General features: G+C 40.3%; 1 protein-coding gene across 1 annotated transcript; it reads right to left on the minus strand.

Moving 5' to 3' along the window:
• Positions 1 to 11928: 11928 nt before the first annotated feature.
• Positions 11929 to 19830, minus strand: LOC311132478 (secretagogin-like; the record flags this gene model as incomplete). The annotated part of the gene is made up of 11 exons (XM_084165764.1): positions 11929 to 12057; positions 12352 to 12420; positions 13600 to 13659; positions 13815 to 13860; positions 13963 to 14018; positions 14906 to 14983; positions 16834 to 16890; positions 18469 to 18558; positions 19049 to 19141; positions 19493 to 19563; positions 19761 to 19830. 11 exons carry the CDS (start codon positions 19828 to 19830, stop codon positions 11929 to 11931), a joined length of 819 nt encoding a protein of 272 aa, XP_084021890.1.
• Positions 19831 to 20653: the final 823 nt, after the last annotated feature.

The raw sequence follows: 20653 nt of genomic DNA on the forward strand, positions 1-20653 counted from the left end.
AAACAGCGGTGAGATTGAAACCCCACGTTAGTTTCCACACAGAGATAAATTCCATATTTTTGCGTTTAAGACCATCCTGAAAGAAGAATACAAATATGAACTCCTAGAGAAAACACCAGTTGTTTAAAAACGTGTAATAAAAACGAAAACAATTCGAGTACTATCAAGGCATAGTCGAGGGTTCATGAAGTTTCTTGCCACAGCTGACATGCGAATTGCAAGTGTTTTACCCATGCGCGCGAGAATGCAAACCTTAAGCGCGCGTCCGCGTCGCCCCTCCTTTTGAGGCAAGTAGCCTACTACTGTACTTCTATGCATGATGGTGCATGGGACCATAATAAAATACAAAGTGTGTGGAAAAAACGAAACAGTATATTTTTTCTACATCACATCTTACACAGTAGGCCAGTGGAGAACCGTCATTCAGGGCAGGTGGGGAAGAGCCCCACCTGTTTTGAGCCCCACCTGTTTAGCTTTTTTTGTGTGCCTGTTTTGCATGTCATTTTGTCATTAATAGGTGTCACATATCCGTTTGCAAACAATGTAAAAAAAAATTGCTTTAATAAAGCCGCGTACACTTCTAGGCAAATCCCCGTCTTATCTTAGATCATTGGTCACCATAGCAACACCCACCCGTAGTATGCGTTCCAGCAGGTATATCTCACTGGTCATCCCCAAAGCCAACACCTCCTTTGGCCGCCATTCCTTCCAGTTCTCTGCTGCAAATGACTGGAACGGACTGCAAAAATCTCTGAAGCTGGAGACACTTATCTCCCTCACTAACTTTAAGCATCAGTTGTCAGAGCAGCTTACCGATCACTGCACCTGTACACAGCCCATCTGAAATTAGCCCACCCAACTACCTCATCCCCATATTGTTATTTACATTGTTATTTATTTTGCTCATTTGCACCCCAGTATCTCTATTTGCACATCATCTAATGCACATCTATCACTCCAGTGTTAATACTACATTTTAATTATTTTTGCACTATGGCCTATTTATTGCCTTACCTCCATAACTTACTACATTTGCACACACTGTATATACATTTTCTATTTTCTATTGTGTTATTGACTGTACGTTTTTGTTTATTCCATATGTAACTCTGTGTTGTTGTTGTTTTATCGCACTGCTTTGCTTTATCTTGGCCAGGTCGCAGTTGTAAATGAGAACTTGTTCTCAACTGGCTTACCTGGTTAAATAAAGGTGAAAAAAAACAGTTGTTAAAGTACTTTGTGAATTTCACCAGGTTCATATATTAATATAGCATGTTGATTTGTTATTATGCATGCCTGCATCCTGGGAATAGGGAAGTGTGTACTTACGTTTTGCCCTGCGTGCTCGTGCTCAAATAATTTTGATGCACTATGAGAGGTAGGCAAGCTTTTTCTGTCGTCTGTAGAAAAGTTAGATTCCTTCAAGCACAAAGTCGTACACACAGTGTTTTGTTCATGAATAATGTTGTATATTTAGAGTTTACTCATGAGTGGATGGTATTGTTAAGATGCAATTGTAATTGTACTTTTTAGGATGATATTAACATTCTGAATTCAACATGTGGTTACTAGCTAGCTAAGGTATTGTATGTGTGAACGATGGCTAGCTCCTCGACTGATTCCAGTCCTTTGTATTGTGCGTCTGTTGTAGAAAGAGGCGACAATGGGCAGAACATATTTGTGCTCTACAAATGTTTTGTCTTTTCTTTTGGATGCAGGTATGTGGTTTTATCTATGTAAAATGTATGTTATGTGTTGATACATTATAAGGAGAGGTTGTACTCATTTTTGTATTCTAAAAATAATTGTTATGCACTGAGAGAAAGAGGCGACAATGGGCAGAACATATTTGTGCTCTACAAATGTTTTTTCTTTTCTTTTGGATGCAGAGAGAATTCTGATTCATTAAAACAGCCTGATCTCCGAAGTCCACGTCTATAGTCCCAATCAATCACACACAACGCAGAGATACAGCCGGTTACACAATCATGGTCTCTTTTTTGCTTTCTTGAGTAAGGCAGCTCCAAAATGCAGGTATTTCAGCCTAGCTCAGTGCTTTCTGTTGTGGTGGAGCAGCCAGCAGAAAATAAGTAGTGTAGGGGTTGGTAATGTTCTCTAGCTGAGCCGTGATTGGCTCAATGTTCTGTCACTCATGGGGACACTACATCGCCACAAAATCTACGGGTAGAGCTCGAAAATTCCAGCCCCTTGGGTGCTGCCATAGATTTACACTAGAAGTGCCCATCCAAGAAGGCTCAAGGTCATTGGCCACAGATAAAATGACATCAAATCACGTTATATCTACTGTAGCTTTGATTGGACTGATCATGTCAACATCATACTTTCAAAACCTTAGCTAGCAAGCTAGACAAGCAGTCATCATCATGAATCAAGTCGACAATCTACTGGCAAATCCTTTTCAATCCTTGTCATATGAAGATAAATTATAGACAAAACGTATCGGCCATTGGACATAAACATTACACAACAAGTTGGATATCGCAAATTCAACAATGAGTGGTTGGAAGGAATCAGTGGCTAACTGCAAGCGTTGACAATCAATCACTAGCCTGGTATTCAGTGGAGAGGGTGTGTGGTCCAAGTCTGGGTTTAAGTGTCTCTTTTCCAAGCTTAAAATGATAAACATTCACATGCAACACCATGGGCCAGAAAATGTTGAATACATTGGCCATGCTGTGAATCCAGCATGACGTCTGCCGTGTTCAATACAACTGGAAACTCGGAACTGGGAAATCTCAGACTTCAGTGAGTTCAAGACAACTGGGAACTCTGAAAAAATTAGCTCAGACTGGGAAAATGCGTTTTGAACGGTCATCCAACTCGGAATTCCAAGTCAGGAACTCGGGCCTCTTTCTAGAACTCCGACCTGAAGAACACTGACGTCAAGATTCAACTTTTTATTAGTTTTTTTGTTCCCAGTTGTCTTGAAAGCCCCATAAATCCAGAGAATGCCAGACTTTGATGACAGTTTGACAAAATTTGCCCACAAGAAGGACTGCCATGCCACTGTCCAGTTCAAGTGAGCAGAGCTACAGAGGTGGTCCTCTGGAGCTCAATGGTGGTCCTCTGTAGCTCAATTGGTAGAGCATGGCACTTGTAACGCCAGGGTAGTGGGTTCGATCCCCGGGACCACCCATACGTACAAATGTATGCACACATGACTGTAAGTCGCTTTGGATAAAAGCGTCTGCTAAATGGCATATTATTATTATTATTAGCACAGCACAACAAGGTGTGTCCAAAAATGTATTGTATGCTACTGCATAAATGATGTAATATGTCAGGGAGATATGTATACTGTAGCTAAGAAAGTAATACTAAGGGTATGTTGTGTAGTAAGCTGTTAGGAGCCCATGTGCCTCACCCTAATAATTTGGTCCCTTTCCCCCTCATAACTTAGCCTACTGTTGTGACTTGGTGGTGCACATGTAGCCTATAGCCTGTTTTAGAGAAATGTCATCATCTAAATATTGTAAGAGCTTTCATTGTCTGCTTATATGCCCCCTTTATTTATCCTACGGTTCTGACTTGGTGTACAGGGAGAATACTGTAAGAATGTCCAATGCTCTGAATTCTGTCGCTGTACATTTTAAAAGTGCTGAACAAAGAGTTATATTGACTACGTCCATCTTAGTTCGCTCATTGTCTTAAGTGAAATTAGATGGCATAGTTTGTACATCTCAATTGTCAGTAGAAACCACATTTGTTTCAGCAAGTCAGCCATATCAGGTATGTTTTTTAAAAAGGCAGTAAATTAGGTGAATGAACTGTTTCGCTGCCAGACAAGGCTCCGCTGATAGCCAGGTGTAGCGGTGGTAAGGATTCACTCCATGGTGCTGAAAAGAAAGCTCTGCTGTTGGGACAGCTTTATGTAGGCCCTAACAGTTTGTGGGCACCGTTTGTCACCATTATAGTGCAATTAATGTATTGTTTAGTGTTGTGTTGTGTTGTGTAGTGTAGTGGCTTTGCTGGCATGCATAAAAAAATAAATACATTTGTTTGCCCCACCAAGACATACATGCTTAAATCGGCACTGACAGTAGCCCTAATCATTAGATGTCATGTGAGATTTAGATTTCACATGTCATAAACATATAGTAGGCTTGCCTACATCAGGGATCATGAAATACAGGCCGTGGCCAATTGTTTCTTGAGCGGATTGTCAGGGGGCCGGAACGTAATTACAAATAATTAGTAGACTGCAAATTGACTGCAAGAAGCCCAAACAGATATAATATTTGACTAAAACATGATAATTTCAATCCTTGCTTACATTTGTATAAGATGACATATATCTCTCTATTATGCGTGGGAATACTTTGGAACAGATTTCCAAAATTAAAATCACTTGGAGCTGATTTGCTTGTTTTTACAGTCTTATGTCCAACAATTTACAAAAACAAATATATATTGAATTAAAATATAAATGCAACATGTCTAAAGTGTTGGTCCCATGTTTCATGAGCTGAAATAAAATATCCCAGAAATGTCCATACACACAAAAAGCTTATTTCTCTCAAATTGTGGGCACAAATTTGTTTACATCCGTTAGTGAGCATTTCTCCTTTACCAATATAGTCCATCCACCTGACAGGTGTGGCATATCAAGAAGCTGATTAAACAGCATGATCATTTATTACACAGGTGCACCTTGTGCTGGGGACAATAAAAGGCCACTCTAAAATGTGCGGTTTTGTCACACAACACAATGCCACAGATGTCTCAAGTTTTGAGGGAGCGTGCAATTGGCATGCAGGAATGTCCACCAGAGTTGTTGCCAGATAATGAAATGTTAATTTCTCTACCATAAGCTGCCTCCAACGTCGTTTTAGAGAATTTGGCATTACATCCAACCAGCCTCACAACCGCAGACCACGTGCAACCACGCCAGCCCAGGACCTCCGCTTACGGCTTCTTCAACTGCGGGATCATCTGAGACCAGCCACCTGGAGAGCTGATGAAACGGAGGAGTATTTCTGTCTGTAATAAAGCCCTTTCGTGGGGAAAAACTCAATCTGATTGGCTGGTCCTGGCTCCCCAGTGGGTGGGCCTGGCTCCAAGTGGGCCTATGCCCACCTAGGTCCACCCATGGCTGCGCCCCTTCCCAGTTATGTAAAATCCCTAGATTAGGGCCTAATTTATTTATTTAAATTGACTGATTTCCTTATATGAACTGTAACTCAGTAAAATTGTTGAAATTGTTGCATGTTGCGTTTATATTTTTGTGCAGTATTTATACAACTTATTTTTGTTCAGAAAACCTTGGGGGAACCCTGGCCTACATCATGTCCAACAACTATGTGTATTGTGATTGAACCAGGGACAACTCTGTCAAGCAGAGCCATACACTTCTAGCTAGAGTCAGCAGCCTAATTTGTCAAACTAGTAGGCTCATTTGAAATATGTGATCATACTTGTAATACTGTAACCTAAGCATTGTGAAACCTATGAAGTGATGGTACTAATGCATGGAGAGAGAATATAACAAGTAGAAGATGATGAGCAGATCAAGAAGAAAATGTGAGAAGGGATAGCTACAGGTTAGGGACAGGGAGAGAAGGGATAGCTACAGGTTAGGGACAGGGAGAGAAGGGATAGCTACAGGTTAGGGACAGGAAGAGAAGGGAGAGCTACAGGTTAGGGACAGGGAGAGAAGGGATGGCTACAGGTTAGGGACAGGAAGAGTAGGGAGAGCTACAGGTTAGGGACAGGGAGAAAAGGGATAGCTACAGGTTAGGGACAGGGAGAGAAGGGATAGCTACAGGTTAGTGACGGGGAGAAGGGATAGCTACAGGTTAGGGACAGAAGGGAGAGCTACAGGTTAGGGACAGGGAGAGAAGGGATAGCTACAGGTTAGGGACAGGGAGAAAAGGGATAGCTACAGGTTAGGGACAGAATGGATAGCTACAGGTTAGGGACAGAAGGGAGAGCTACAGGTTAGGGACAGAAGGGAGAGCTACAGGTTAGGGACAGAAGGGAGAGCTACAGGTTAGGGACAGGGAGAGAAGGGATGGCTACAGGTTAGGGACAGAAGGGAGAGCTACAGGATAGGGACAGGGAGAGAAGGGAGAGCTACAGGTTAGGGACAGAAGGGAGAGCTACAGGTTAGGGACAGAAGGGAGAGCTACAGGTTAGGGACAGGGAGAGAAGGGATAGCTACAGGTTAGGGACAGAAGGGAGAGCTACAGGTTAGGGACAGGGAGAGAAGGGATAGCTACAGGTTAGGGACAGAAGGGAGAGCTACAGGTTAGGGACAGAAGGGAGAGCTACAGGTTAGGGACAGAAGGGAGAGCTACAGGTTAGGGACAGGGAGAGAAGGGATAGCTACAGGTTAGGGACAGGGACAGAAGGGATAGCTACAGGTTAGGGACAGGGAGAAAAGGGATAGTTACAGGTTAGGGACAGGGAGAAAAGGGAGAGCTACAGGTTAGGGACAGGGAGAAAAGGGATAGTTACAGGTTAGGGACAGGGAGAGAAGGGATAGCTACAGGTTAGGGACAGGGAGAAAAGGGAGAGCTACAGGTTAGGGACAGGGAGAAAAGGGAGAGCTACAGGTTAGGGACAGGGAGAGAAGGGATAGCTACAGGTTAGGGACAGGGAGAAAAGGGATAGCTACAGGTTAGGGACAGGGAGAAAAGGGATAGCTACAGGTTAGGGACAGGGAGAGAAGGGATGGCTACAGGTTAGGGACAGGAAGAGAAGGGATAGCTACAGGTTAGGGACAGGGAGAAAGGGGATAGCTACAGGTTATGGACAGGGAGAGAAGGGATAGCTACAGGTTAGGGACAGGGAGAGAAAGTATGTAAATGAATAGAATTCCATCTTCTTTGTAGCCATAATTCTTTATCATAGTAAATTGACACAAAGCTAAACCAAGTGCCATTAACATAATAGTGGTAAGCCAAGATGGGCAATGTTTTCACTATCCTATCTATTTACACTACCAGTCAAAAGTTTAGACACACTGATTCAAGGGTTTTTCAAAGCTGTCATCAAGGCAAAGGGTGACTATTTGTATAAAATATATTTTGATTTGTTTAACACTTTTTTGGTGTTATTTCATAGTTTTGATGGCTTCACTATTATTCTGCAATGTAGAAAATAGTAAAATAAAGAAAAACCCTGGAATGAATAGGTGTCCAAACTTTTGGCTGGTACTGTATGTTCAAATGTACTGTAGTGTATAACCAATGCAGCTATGGCCACCTAGTGGTTATTCTAGGAACACTATCTCCATCAAGTTTAATTAGTTGTACTGTATGTACAGGATACACATGGTATATGCATACCGTCCAACGAAATGCTTACTTGCAGGTTCCTTCTCGACAATGCAACAACAATAAGAAATAATAAAAGATAAGAATACGAACATAAAGTAAACGCCTCAGTAGAATATAATTCAAATTTTAGCATAAGTATAATAAAAGAAGGCACAATATATAGTCCAATATTTACACGTGTTTTGGGGAAGGGGGGATTGGGGGTCAAGGGTTTAAATTGTGCAGTATTTAGCAATAATAATAAGAGTCTGGTAGAGTTGTGATGTGTATGTAACATGAATGTGTGTGTGTGTGCGTGTGCATGAGTGCATGTGTGCTAAGGTGCGGAGAATGCCATGTTGTTATGACATCAATGGGATGGGGATCAGTGGTTAAACTGAGCCAGAGCTACCCAGAGCCGACCTCCTGTACCTAGTGTCAAAGGGAGAGCCAGGTAGAGCTGAGCTTCAGCACCTTACGGGTCCAAAGAGAAAAGTAGGATACAAAGTAGGATAAACCGAGGTTGTGGTTGAGGCTAGGGTAAGGGTTGAACTAGGATGTGGAAATGAAGCTAGGTTTGGGGTTGTGGTTGAGGCTAGGGTTGTGGTTGTGGCTAGGGTTAGGGTTGAACTGGGATGTGGACATGAAGCTAGAATTAGGGTTTGGGTTGTGGTTGAGGGTAAGGGTTGAACTGGAATGTGGACATGAAGCTAGAATTAGGGTTTGGGTTGTGGTTGAGGGTTAGGGTTGAACCGGGATGTGGACATGAAGCTAGAGTTAAGGTTAGGGTTAGGATTCTGATTCTAATTGGGTATGAATGAGGGCAGCTACTAATTGTAGTGTACCACAGACTACCACAAGAGGTCATCACATGACTGCAAAAATGGCATAGGCTACAAGATCTACTGTATTTTCATCACAATCACATTAGCCATGAAATATTGACAATAAAAACACATTGAGACTGAGATAGACATTTTTTTGGATCTAATTGAATAAAGGAAGTATGTAGCTTGTTTCCTCAGGAATATGTAATTCAATCAAATTAAACACGTGGAAAATCTCACACCATCCACCTAGTTGTCTGCATCTCAGCCTCAAGGCCTGTTTAATATTTTATTATTCACAGTAAAGTTCTGTGACAAGAAAATAACACATATTGAAGTTCTTACTGGAGGTCCCATGTTTCATACCATCAAGCCAGGTGTAATAACATCTATTAACTACATGTTGTATCTGATGATACTTTCACTCCCAGCTTTTAAAAAGTATTATTAGTACATACATGTACTACATTTATAACTATAGTGTATGACTCAGACAGATAACTCAACTTATCTCACAGCAGGAAATGTGTGATCAATGTATCCCAACATAGGGTTCTGTTCATTAACGCACACTGTAGCAAAAATGTTTTGCAACATGAAACATTTCTTATTGGACAAGTTGGAATAGTTTTGGAATGTCTTCGCATATAAACAGGACTCTAGCAATAGGTCGACAACCATGTGGCAAGGTGGGGTTTTGTTGTGAACCACAGAGAATCTAAGGGCACGTTATTAGCTCCAGGCTATAGGCTATCAGCGAGTATTACATAGTCTTTCATTTAGCTAGCAGACCCCACCAACTCTGTTTCTTATTATGTGGTGCAGCTGCAGAGCCCCCAACCAGCACCCATATATTGGCATCCCCCTCTTTTCTCCCAACTCCAAATCTGTGCCAATAATCCTCCCATCATCCCTTGGTACAGACATCTTGATTAGAGGCTGTCTTCATTTCCTCTCTGGCTGCTCTGTGTTGGCACAGGCTTCTGATGCATTGGAGAATGGCTTAGTCCGAAGGGGAGGCTGGCAAAACCAAAAGAGGCCCTGGATTGGCACCTTAAACACAGAGCCGGTGGAGTTAATGACAAAGAGCACACAGTGTCATTATGCTCAGTGCCGGCTGGGCTGGATGAAATAACAGGAATCAGGTGGTTGTATGGGGCAGTGGTGGAAAAAGTACCCAATTGTCATACTTGAGTAAAAGTAAAGATACCTTAATAGAACATGACTCAAGTAAAAGTGAAAGTCACCCAGTTAAATAATACTTGAGTAAAAGTTCAAAAGTCAATGTAATTGCAAAAATATACTTAAGTATCAAGTCAAAATAAAAGTATATATAATTTCACATTCCTTTATACAGTACTAAGCAAACAAGACGGCACGATTTTCTTGTTTTTTTAATTTACAGATACCAGGGGCACGCTACAATACTCCAACATCATTTACAAACTAAGCATGTGTGTTTAGTGAGTCCGCCAGATCAGAGGCAGTAGGGATGACGAGGGATGTTCTCTTGATACAGTAAGTGCGTGAATTGGACCATTTTCCTGCATTCAAAATGTAACAAGTACTTTTGGGTGTCAGGGAAAATGTATGGAGTAAAGAGTACATTATTTTCTTTAGGAATGTAGCGAAGTAAAAGTAAAAGTTGTACAAAATATAAATAGTAAAGTAAACTACAGATACCCCAAAAAACTACTTAAGGAAAATTACTTTAACGTACTACTTAAGTACTTTACACCACAGATATGGGGGAACCCACCTGTAACAGCAACGGGAGAGAGAGAATGGTCTCACTGTGGCTAGTGGAGGGATCAATGGGGAGGATAGGCTCATTGTAATGGCTGGAATGAAATGAATGGAACAGTATCAATAACATGCAAATTAAAGTTATGAACACAACTTTTGGTTGTGTGTGTTTGCTACTGTCCCATTCCTTACATTCCACCCATTACAATATATTAAAATATTGTCTAGCAGTGTGGTGGAAGATCCATCCAGGGAATGGATTGTGACATGATATTTTCAGGTTTCAATCTTTGGTTGCACATGCCAAACCTCTATGGGTCACCTTAAAAACAGGGCATAACCACAAAGTGATTAACCAGGAGTTAATGAATGAATATCTGAAATTGATTTTTTGTTTTCAATTGATGGCCTCTACTCTAACAATGGCAGGGCCAGGAAACGGACTATTTAAATAGCAGTCTACGTACCTTGATTTATATATTTTAGGAGAAAGTATTTCTATGACCGATATCTATTTGTTTTAATTTTTCTTTTAAATGCTTTGAAAGCTTCAGCTTCACTCAGGACAAGCACTGATTTAAGAGTAGAGACAAAATATGTGTATCGTTGAGTACCATGACTAATGTATTCCTACTGAATTGAGAGTGAAAAATACATTGTGGTTGGGAATTTGAGGGCACAGCAAGTGGCACAATAATGAATCTCTTGACTGCTGTCCTCTGTAATTTTCCCGCTTGTGAGCTGCTGTTAGGTTAGAGACACTTTACTTGCCTTAGTCAAGCAGGCATCTGGTGGGGCTTTTAGCAATGACATCAGCCTACATCTAGACAACAGTAACAGTGCACTATGAGCCTTGGATTCACAGAATAACACAGCGCCCAATGAACTCGTGAAAAGCTTTTAAAGCCATACTGGTCTACTTACTACCGACCATGTTTGCTTTGTATATCTCTTTCATGGGTGCTTTGAGTTGCCGTTCAATCAGTTTCCATAGCATTTTGGCTGTTGTGCTTTTGAAAATCTCTGGTTACCAAGCATTAAAACAATGGAACTCTGAATATCCATTATTGCACGAAAGGACTGAGATATAATATAATATGCCATTTAGCAGACGCTTTTATCCAAAGCGACTTACAGTCATGGGTGCATACATTGTTTTGTGTATGGGTGGTCCCGGGGATCGAACCCACTACCTTGGCGTTACAAGCGCCGTGCTCTACCAGCTGAGCTACAGAGGACCACATGGAGATCATGGAGAGTGGAAGCCCAGGTATCGTCATGGCTATGTGTCAATATTTTCCTTTGTGCCCAAGGCTCACAGCATTGTCTGCTCTGATACAATGGGTATACACCAGACATGTACTACTAATCGAGTTATGGCTATGTAAATAGTGATAATTAGTTCAGCAACAGAGCTGTATGGGCTTGTGGTTGCAGACTGTTGTTACAGACTGGAGAAACATGCAGATGCCCAGGGACACAAAGAGTGTTGTTCATAATATCATACTGTATTGCATTACATCTTACATTGTATTGCATGTTTACTTTGATAGTACATTCTCTACCAATACCATTTAAAGTAGGAGGTGAAATGTCAAACCATTAATGGCACTTATTTTTATCATATTCTTTGCACATCAAAAACAACAGTTCTGATAGTAAATGCAGCCATCATGGAAATTAAGTCAATACAACCCACAAATATCCCACAATAAATTCAATCCCAAAATACTTACATCACCACTACATTTTTGCAAGTTATAGGCAGGCGTATGAAACGTGCATACTAAATGGATCACACACACAACATTCTCAAAGTAATCATAATTGTCATCAACAGATACAGTCAAACAAAATGAAGGATCACAAAACTAATTCCCAAAAAGCCCCAATGGATCTACTCTATGCAACAACTTCCTTTCAACCAACCATCATGCAATGCTCTTTGGTTGTCTAAAAACTATGAGCTATGGCATTGCAGCATGCTATCAATGAGTTAGCGGTTAGTCTGTGGTGCTAACTAGGGTAATTAAAATGTCTGTCATTCTTCCTGTGGAGTATTAACTCCAGGACTATTAAGTGGAGTATTTCAGGCCGAGGCACAGGGCCAGTTCATTCTTCTGGATCTTTCCATCACCGTTCATGTCACAGTGGCCCAGCAGGACCTTGCGGAACTTGTCCAGGTCCGTTCCAGTAATGGTAGGCTATGTTGGGTATAAAGGAAGCATATTCAAACCATTAGCTCAAGACCAATCACAGTCTAATACAGTTGGACATTCTGTTAACTTGACTCAATTATCTTTGCTTCATCCATTTAAATATAAAGTAACATGGTGTCAGAAGTGGGATCCGAACCCACGCCTCCACTCGGAGACCATAACTTACAATAATTCCGAATCAATATAGGAGCATCAGATATCTAAATTAATACATAATACGTTGATATAACATAACTACATTTGTAGATTAGGGTATAGCAAAACGTTTTTGTTTTTTACCGTGACCAGTTCCATCATGTCTTTGACAAAGCCGTCCACCTCCGGACCCTCCAAAGCACCCGTCTTACTCTGTAAACAACAACAACAAAATGGCTGACTTCAGAAAAAGCGATGAAGACTACCACCTGATGTGCCTTGACAGATTATAAAGAGGACAGCATCTAAATTCTGCTTAGAATTCAGATCAATAATGGGATAATGTATAACTACATCACACATCCACAATCATGCAGCACAGAGGAGCATGGCACTGCAACATGACCACCACTTCAGTTAATAATGGAATTAGAGGCTCAATTAAATTAATTAATTCCTAGCACTGTATCTTTAATATGCATTAAATCCTGTGAATACATCTTTGCACTGATCCAGTGGTGTAGCCAGATATTTGTTTGGTGGGTGGGCCTGCAGAAATGTGGGTGCCCCCACCCCAAAAAAGCAGCTAACTTCCTGCAATTTTACACATTTTGCCATGGGGCAAAGATAATAAATTACTGTTTTACAGCTAATCTCATGCTATTCTACACATTTTGCCATGAGGCTGAGAGAAAATGTTTCTGTTTTAAAGCTCATCTCATGCTATTCTACACATTTTGCCAGAGGGCTGGATTATGAGCTGTCTTGTTTGCTAAATGAACAAATTAAATAGGCAGTGACATGGTGCATATAGCCATAGAAGCACAGTGACATATGTCTCAATGCAGTCATATTGGGGGTGTGGCTTTCAATTAGTTATATTTGGCAACCCATCCCGTGAGAGTGAATGTCATTCCAGGTCATTTAGTATGTTATATTTACTCAAATCTGACTAATCCAGTGCACTGCTTGCTAGGAATGATATCTGATGGTGTTTGCATGTTTAGGTAAAAGACAAAAAATGTCCAGTTTGGAACACCGACAAGTAAAGAGCATAAACAAATATTGAAAAAAAACAAAAACATTTTATATAGTTTTTTTTGCTCAATCTGAGTAGGTGGGCTTGGCTCACCAATGGGTGGGCCTGGTTCACCCAGGCCCACCCGTGCCTACGCCCCTGTACTGATCCACTTCCAATACAGCTGTGTGTTCTAGCCCATTTATACTGATATTATATTTTTTATATTTAAGGCCAATGAAGCATCAGTAAAATCACAACAAGTCATTATAAGCAACACTGTAATTTCATTTACTATGCTTATCACCATAAACCTTACAATCCCAATTGAAGTTGAAGACAATTATGTTGTGGCTAAACGAATAATGACTTACTACATCATAGTGAGCAAATATCTTCTCAAAGTCCCTCTTCCGGTCTTCTTGACTGCAAGCCTGAGTGGAACCACAACACCCTCAATTTAGTTCCTCTAATTCAAGCCAATGAGGACTACAATAAGTAATTGAAGATGGAGCGTGTATTGACAATGTCTTAAGTCTTATCTGACTGCAGGTTATCAGCAACATTCATCAACAAATGTTATACTTACATTCATGTCAAACTTCAGCAAGAAGTTCTCTTTTAGAGCAAGGATTCTGGGAGAAGGGAGAAAGTTAGGCACTGTGACTCACAAACAATTAGAGACACAATAAGAGACACCTAGCAATGTAGGAGAACAATTACTAGATAATTAGTACCTGGCTAGGTCATTCATATCCAGCCTACCATCGTTGTTTTTGTCAAACACCTTCATCTGTTGGGAAAATAAACAGAATAAAGCATCAGAATCATTAGACAATTTTTCAAAGTACATACCCATTAGAATCACCTTTATTCGCCAAGAACATTTACACATACTCAGGATTTTACTTGGTGATAATTTTACTTGGTGACATGTCATGTGTAACACTGTACAACATTACCAAAGATAATGTAAATCAAAGGATACCAATGTATGTTGTGCACACCATATTTTACTAAACTCAACAGGACATTGATATAGAAAGTACATACACACACACACACACACACACACACACACACACACACCTCTCACTCTCGAGTAATTCATTAATGATCCACAATTAATGACAATGGCTAAACAGTGAAAATCACATCACTTCTGAATATCTTTAAAGAGCTGATCACCCTCCATCACAGTACATTACCATCCAATTACTAATACTATTGACGGGAGTGAATACAAGGGTATTACCGCCAATTACATACTTCAATGAGAAATAACTCCTTTAGTGCACTCTGTATTTACATTGAATGGCATAGTAGCATTACTATGTATAGCTCTCCACCAATCATCATTTTAGATAAACTTCAATTACAATCTGTTTTACATCCAAATTGAATTGCCCATTGAACAGGGTCTCATATACTAATTTGAGAGACAACAGATCACCGTCTCCGACATACTTTTGATCATTTTCAACCTCTTCAAAGGCAATCTGTGATGAGACAATTGCGTTTGGGTCACACACACAACACATCAGACCCAGAAGAGGACGACGATTGGCTGTAAGGTTGATTACTTTTAACACTTCTTGACACTTGACCAATGGTGATTGACAGCCGTTCAAGAGTCCTCAGATGGAGACACAGAGTAAAGGAACTGAGGCTTTTTATTACCATGGTGTCGGTGTACTCCTCCAGTTTGTTGGGGGAGATGGTCTTTTTGTGCTGGAGGAACAGGTCCTGCAGGAAACCCTGTTAGGAGGACACAGAGGACAGCCAATGAGATGACCTGGGCCCAAGTGTCTCAGAGTCGGAGTGCTGATCTAAGATCAGGTTTATTATCCTGATCTAAGATCCATTTATTATCATCTAAAAGACTAAAATGATCCTAGATCAGTACTCCTACTACTCTGAGACACTTGGTAATCATGGGCCTTGGTCTCTCAACGTGACATCCCTGGTCAAATAAAGGATAAATACAAAGATAATAAAAAAAAGGCAGAGGCTGCGAATCCGTAGGCAACCGCCCCGCCCCCCCGGATCCCTTGTCCCCAGAGCTGAAGATCTGAATCACATTCTGTTCATGTGTATCTTTACCTCTACTTTATGCACAAATGTTTGTTGGCACCCTCCCGTCACATTTCTCACTGTCAATCGTGAATGCAGAAAACGTCCATGCAGCATCTGCATGCCAACCATTTGATCTCAATCAGTTTCATTGGGATATGCATTTAGATCTTCTTGAGTTATACAGTGTTGTTTTGTACTAGCCTTTAGTTTTGAATTTTGAGTGAATTTTAGAGAAGATGGTGTTAACAAACTGTAGCATACCTGTGTTTAGTTTCAACTGCACTTTGCAATTGTCTCAAGGCTTAAAAATCCTTCTTTAACCTGTCTTCTCCCCTTCATCTACACGGATTGAAAGTGAATTTAACAAGTGACATCAATAAGGGATCATAGCTTTCACCTGGTCAGTCTATGTCATGGAAAGAGCAGGTATTCTTAATATTTTGCCTGGTGGCACACACTGTTGAGTTTTGGCGACATGATAGAAAAATGTGACCATTCACACAATCATCCTAAAATCTCATAAGAAATTAGGTGGTGTTTTTTTGTCTTACAGTAACGTTATACTATGCTATTATTTTCGGTTCTGTTATGTAGAATACTATCATTATACAGAGTATGTAGAATGCTATCATTATGTGATCTTGCGGACATTGATTCAGCTTTGATCTAATTTTATTAAACGAGCAGAGCAGAGACTATTTGCAAAGTAGAGAATCCTGCACATGCGCAGAAGCTTCGGACCTTTAGCTGTCAGGAAGAGGGAGGGGTCCAGAGAAGTCGGATTCTAAGCCACTACGAATAAGAAAAGGGTAGAAAAGTGTGCCATAACACTTTTGTCCATCATTCTGAATCAAAGTGTTCATAAATAGTATAATGTACTGTACATCCTGTACAATTCCTCTTCAGTAAATGTACTGTGGGTGGACTATAAACCATCAAGTGTTTGGAAATTCTAAGAAAAGTACTTCTGTCTTGCCTTGTAGGGTTGGGCGATATTTGGGGAGACTTCTACGATATGCTACTCCAAATATCGCGATATCCGATATAATCGTTTTGCGCCGTTAATGACTACATAATTCCAGACTGTGCAATGTTTTTGCTTATTTACAATATTATAGCCACATTCTAATTAAATAACCTTAGTATGGCAAGTCAATAAGGCTTAGTTAATTCATTTAGACTTAATTTTCAACATATTGATACTGCCTAACTGATAAAACTGCACTGTATAGTCTTGCACATCATGATATATCGTCAATGTCACATATCACGATATTGAATTTAATCATATATTGGCCCAACACTATTGCCTTGTCCACATAAGAGGACAATGGGCATCCTTCTGAAAGACCCTTAAAGCAACACGTGTCAACACAGACCTAGAGCAACTATGTAAACAACAACTCTGGCCACTCATTGATGCTTACTTAGAAAGTGGACAACAACTAGCTAAGACAATGTCTCTGAGAGGGCCATGGCAGTGGTCTCACTGGAAGCATGGAAATTAGTAGAAAGGCATTCTTTGAATGTACCTTGAGCTCTATAGCTGATATGTATCCACTGCTGTCAGCATCATAGTTTCTCCAGATCTGTTGGGGGAGTGAGAGGCATATTTAGTTTTGATGAAAGTACTCAAGAGAATAGAGGACACACTACCCAACCAATAATAGGATTGCATTTTATTTTGCAAATAAAGTGCATTCGGAAATTATTCAGACCCCTTTACTTTTTCCACATTTTGTTATGTTACAGCCTTATTCTAAAATGGATTGAATTGTTTATTTCCCCTCATCAATCTACACACAATACCCCATAATGACAAAGCAAAAAGTGGTTTGTAGATTTTTTTGCACAAAAAAATAAGGAAATATCACATTTACATAAGTATTCAGACACTTTACTCAGTACTTTGTTGAAGCACCTTTGGCAGCGATTACAGCCTTGAGTCTTCTTGGGTATGACGCTACAAGCTTGGCTGGGCCACTCAAGGACATTCAGAGACGTGTCCCGAAGCCACTCCTTCGTTGTCTTGGCTGTGTGCTTAGGGTCGTTGTCCTGTTGGAAGGTGAACCTTCGCCCCAGTCTGAGGTCCTGAGCGCTCTGGAGCAGGTTTTCATCAAGGATCTCTCTGTAATGTGTTCATTTTTCCCTCGATTCTGACTAGTCTTCAAGTCCCTGCCGCTGAAAAACATCCCCACAGCATGATGCTGCCACCACCATGCTTCACCGTAGAGATGGTGCCAGGTTTCCTCCAGGCATAACGCTTGGCATTCAGGCCAAAGAGTTTAATCTTGGTTTCATCAGACCAGAGAATCTTGTTTCTCATGGTCAGAGTCCTTTAGGTGCCTTTTGGCAAACTCCAATCGGGCTGTCATGTGCCTTTTACTGAGGAATTAGCTTCCGTCTGGCCACTCTACCATAAAGGACTGATTAGTGGAGTGCTGCAGAGATGGTTGTCCTTCTGGAAGGTTCTCCCATCTCCACAGAGGAACTCTGGAGCTCTGTCAGAGTGACCATCGGGTTCTTGGTCACCTCCCTGATCAAGGCTCTTCTCCCCCGATTGCTCAGTTTGGCTGGGCGGCCAGCTCTAGGAAGAGTCTTGGTGGTTCCAAACTTCTTCCATTTAAGAATGATGGAGGCCACTGTGTTCTTGGGGACCTTCAATGCTGCAGACATTTTTTGGTACCCTTCCCCAGATCTGTCCCTAGACACAATCCTGTCTCGGAGCTCTACGGACAATTCCTTCGACCTCATGGCTTGGTTTTTGCTCAGGTGTGTGCCTTTCCAAATCATGTCCAATCAATTGAATTTACCACAGGTGGACTCCAATCAAGTTGTAGGAACATCTCAAGGATGATCAATGGAAACAGGATGCACCGGAGCTCAATTTCGAGTCTCATAGCAAAGGGTCTGAATAGTTATGTAAATAAGCTATTTCAGTTTTTTAAATTTTTAACACATTTGCAAAAATCAGTTTTCGCTTTGTCATTATGGGGTATTGTGTGTAGATTGATGAGGAAAAACATTTATTTAATCAATTTCAGAATAAGGCTGTAGTGTAACAAAATGTGGAAAACGTGAAGGGGTCTGAATACTTTCCGGATGCACTGTATGTTGAATGCTTTTGGACCGCAACACTTCCTACTGTATGTGATCTTTTATCTTACCCTCATGAACTCCACACTGTTGTCCAATGGAGTCTCTCTGCGGAACAGTAGCAGGAAGTTCTCCTCCTCCGGTAGCATCATGGTGGCCAACTGGAACATTTATGTTCAATCAAATTAGTTATCAACATTCACAGGCAGGCATTATTCGATCACTGTGGCTAATTTTGTGTACAATACAATTTAGGGGGTAAGTGTCCCCTCCGCTTCAACAGGCATAACTCCTCTGTCAACGTAAAATGTATGGAAATAAAGTCTATGGACAAAGAAAACGAAATGTGAAAGCCGAAATGAGATGCAAAATGAGATGCAATTTCATTGAATTTGACAAACTCATTATAATTAATTGCATGTGGTCAACAACAAGACATGCAAAGATGAAGCAAAGCAATAACATGATGTAAATTAGAGCAATTACATAGTTTCAAGACTGCTTCACACAAAATGGTGCTGTCAGGGCATTTTGATCACAATCCAATTACCCTCTCTCCCTCTCAGTTCTAAATATACTTCATACGAAATGCACTATATAGACAAATAAAGGGGGAAGGAGGTAGGTATGAGGAAATACAGGTAAACATGCCTCTTGGATTTGCAGGCGACCATCCGCTGTGGTGTCATAAGCAGACATGAACCTTTCTTTCATTCTTCTAACTTTGTCATCCATTATTTCATCCTTTAGGAACAACACAGTAACATTCGAACACAATCCACATATGGGCTCAATTAATTCGTTGCACTTGTTTGAGTATTTCATTCAGTGTTACCTGTACAAAATCACTTTATTGTCAGAATTCATGCCATTTCAGTAAAAGACCAAATGTGGACTAATGATTGGATTCAGAGGTTATCTAATGTTGACATCCATTGAATGCCCCCAACAAAACTGAGCAAAGTAGGTCTAATTAGGATATTCTAGGATGTTAGTAGCCAAAGCTTACTGTAGTTATTTTTAGGAATCTGTACACACTATGCATTAGGCATGATAAGGAAAAGGAACAGTGGAGTCCTACAGTTGCCTACTTACACTCATTCCACGTTTTTTCATCATGTGTCGAAAAAAGTCGTCCAATTCCTTTCCTTCAATATAACCATTATCTAAAAACAAATAAATGTATAACATAAGATGAAATAAACCCTATTTCTGTATTGATTTAACTCCACATGGTGTAAAGTTCAGATTGTTTGCGCATGGAATTTCGATGAAAACGTTGCCTGATATGCGTACACAGATTAATATCAATAGTAATTAAAAGACAACATACAGTTATAATTATTAAAGAGTAAGATCTTACCATCAACATCGAAATGTTGCCAAATTTGTAGGAAGCCCACAGCATCCAGGTTGTCAAAAGCGCTGTCCATGGTACCTCGTGCCCAATACACCAGCGCGAATCCAAAATGTTAAAAGTTGTGAGAATAAATATAAAAATGTTGTCTGTGTGGATTTGAAATAAGAGATTGATGAGGTTTTCAATACTATTGATGATGTTTCCTTCGCTGTAGTTCAGTCTAAACTACACCAAATGCAAACGAGGAAGACCAACTTAACTACGACATTCAACTAGGTGCGCAATAGGGGTTGCCCCAAAAAATGGGAGACAATGACCGCAAGGAAGCATGATACAATTAATACAATTAAATGGTTACTTATATTATGCAATATGATCCAAGTTAATGCATGTCTACGTGGCAGTACACCAGTACACATATTATTTATTGGTAGAAATATACAAATACAGGAGTACTGACAACTACATTAAGGTTTTTGTTACAATGCAACAAAAAATGTATATAAAAAAAAAGATATATAAAATAAAATAAAAGTATGTATTCAGCATAAATCAATTTAACCAATAAAACTATAACACTAGAAACCATCACCAAGCCCCACAATAAATGTATTTAATTTAAATCATGATATATCAAAGTTATATTATGCCTGTCATTAATAAGGTTTACTAGATCAATGTGCCCATGGTACAACGTAAATCCCATACACACATATAAACTCAGCAAAAAAAGAAACGTCCCTTTTTCAGAACCCTGTCTTTCAACGATAATTCGTAAAAATCCAAATAACTTCACAGATCTTAATTGTAAAGGGTTTAAACACTGTTTTCCATGCTTGTTCAATGAACCATAAACAATTAATGAACATGCACCTGTGGAAAGGTGATTAAGACAC

This window comes from Coregonus lavaretus (assembly GCF_964263955.1).
Source record: "Coregonus lavaretus genome assembly, chromosome: 7".
Classification (NCBI taxonomy): Eukaryota; Metazoa; Chordata; class Actinopteri; order Salmoniformes; family Salmonidae; genus Coregonus; species Coregonus lavaretus.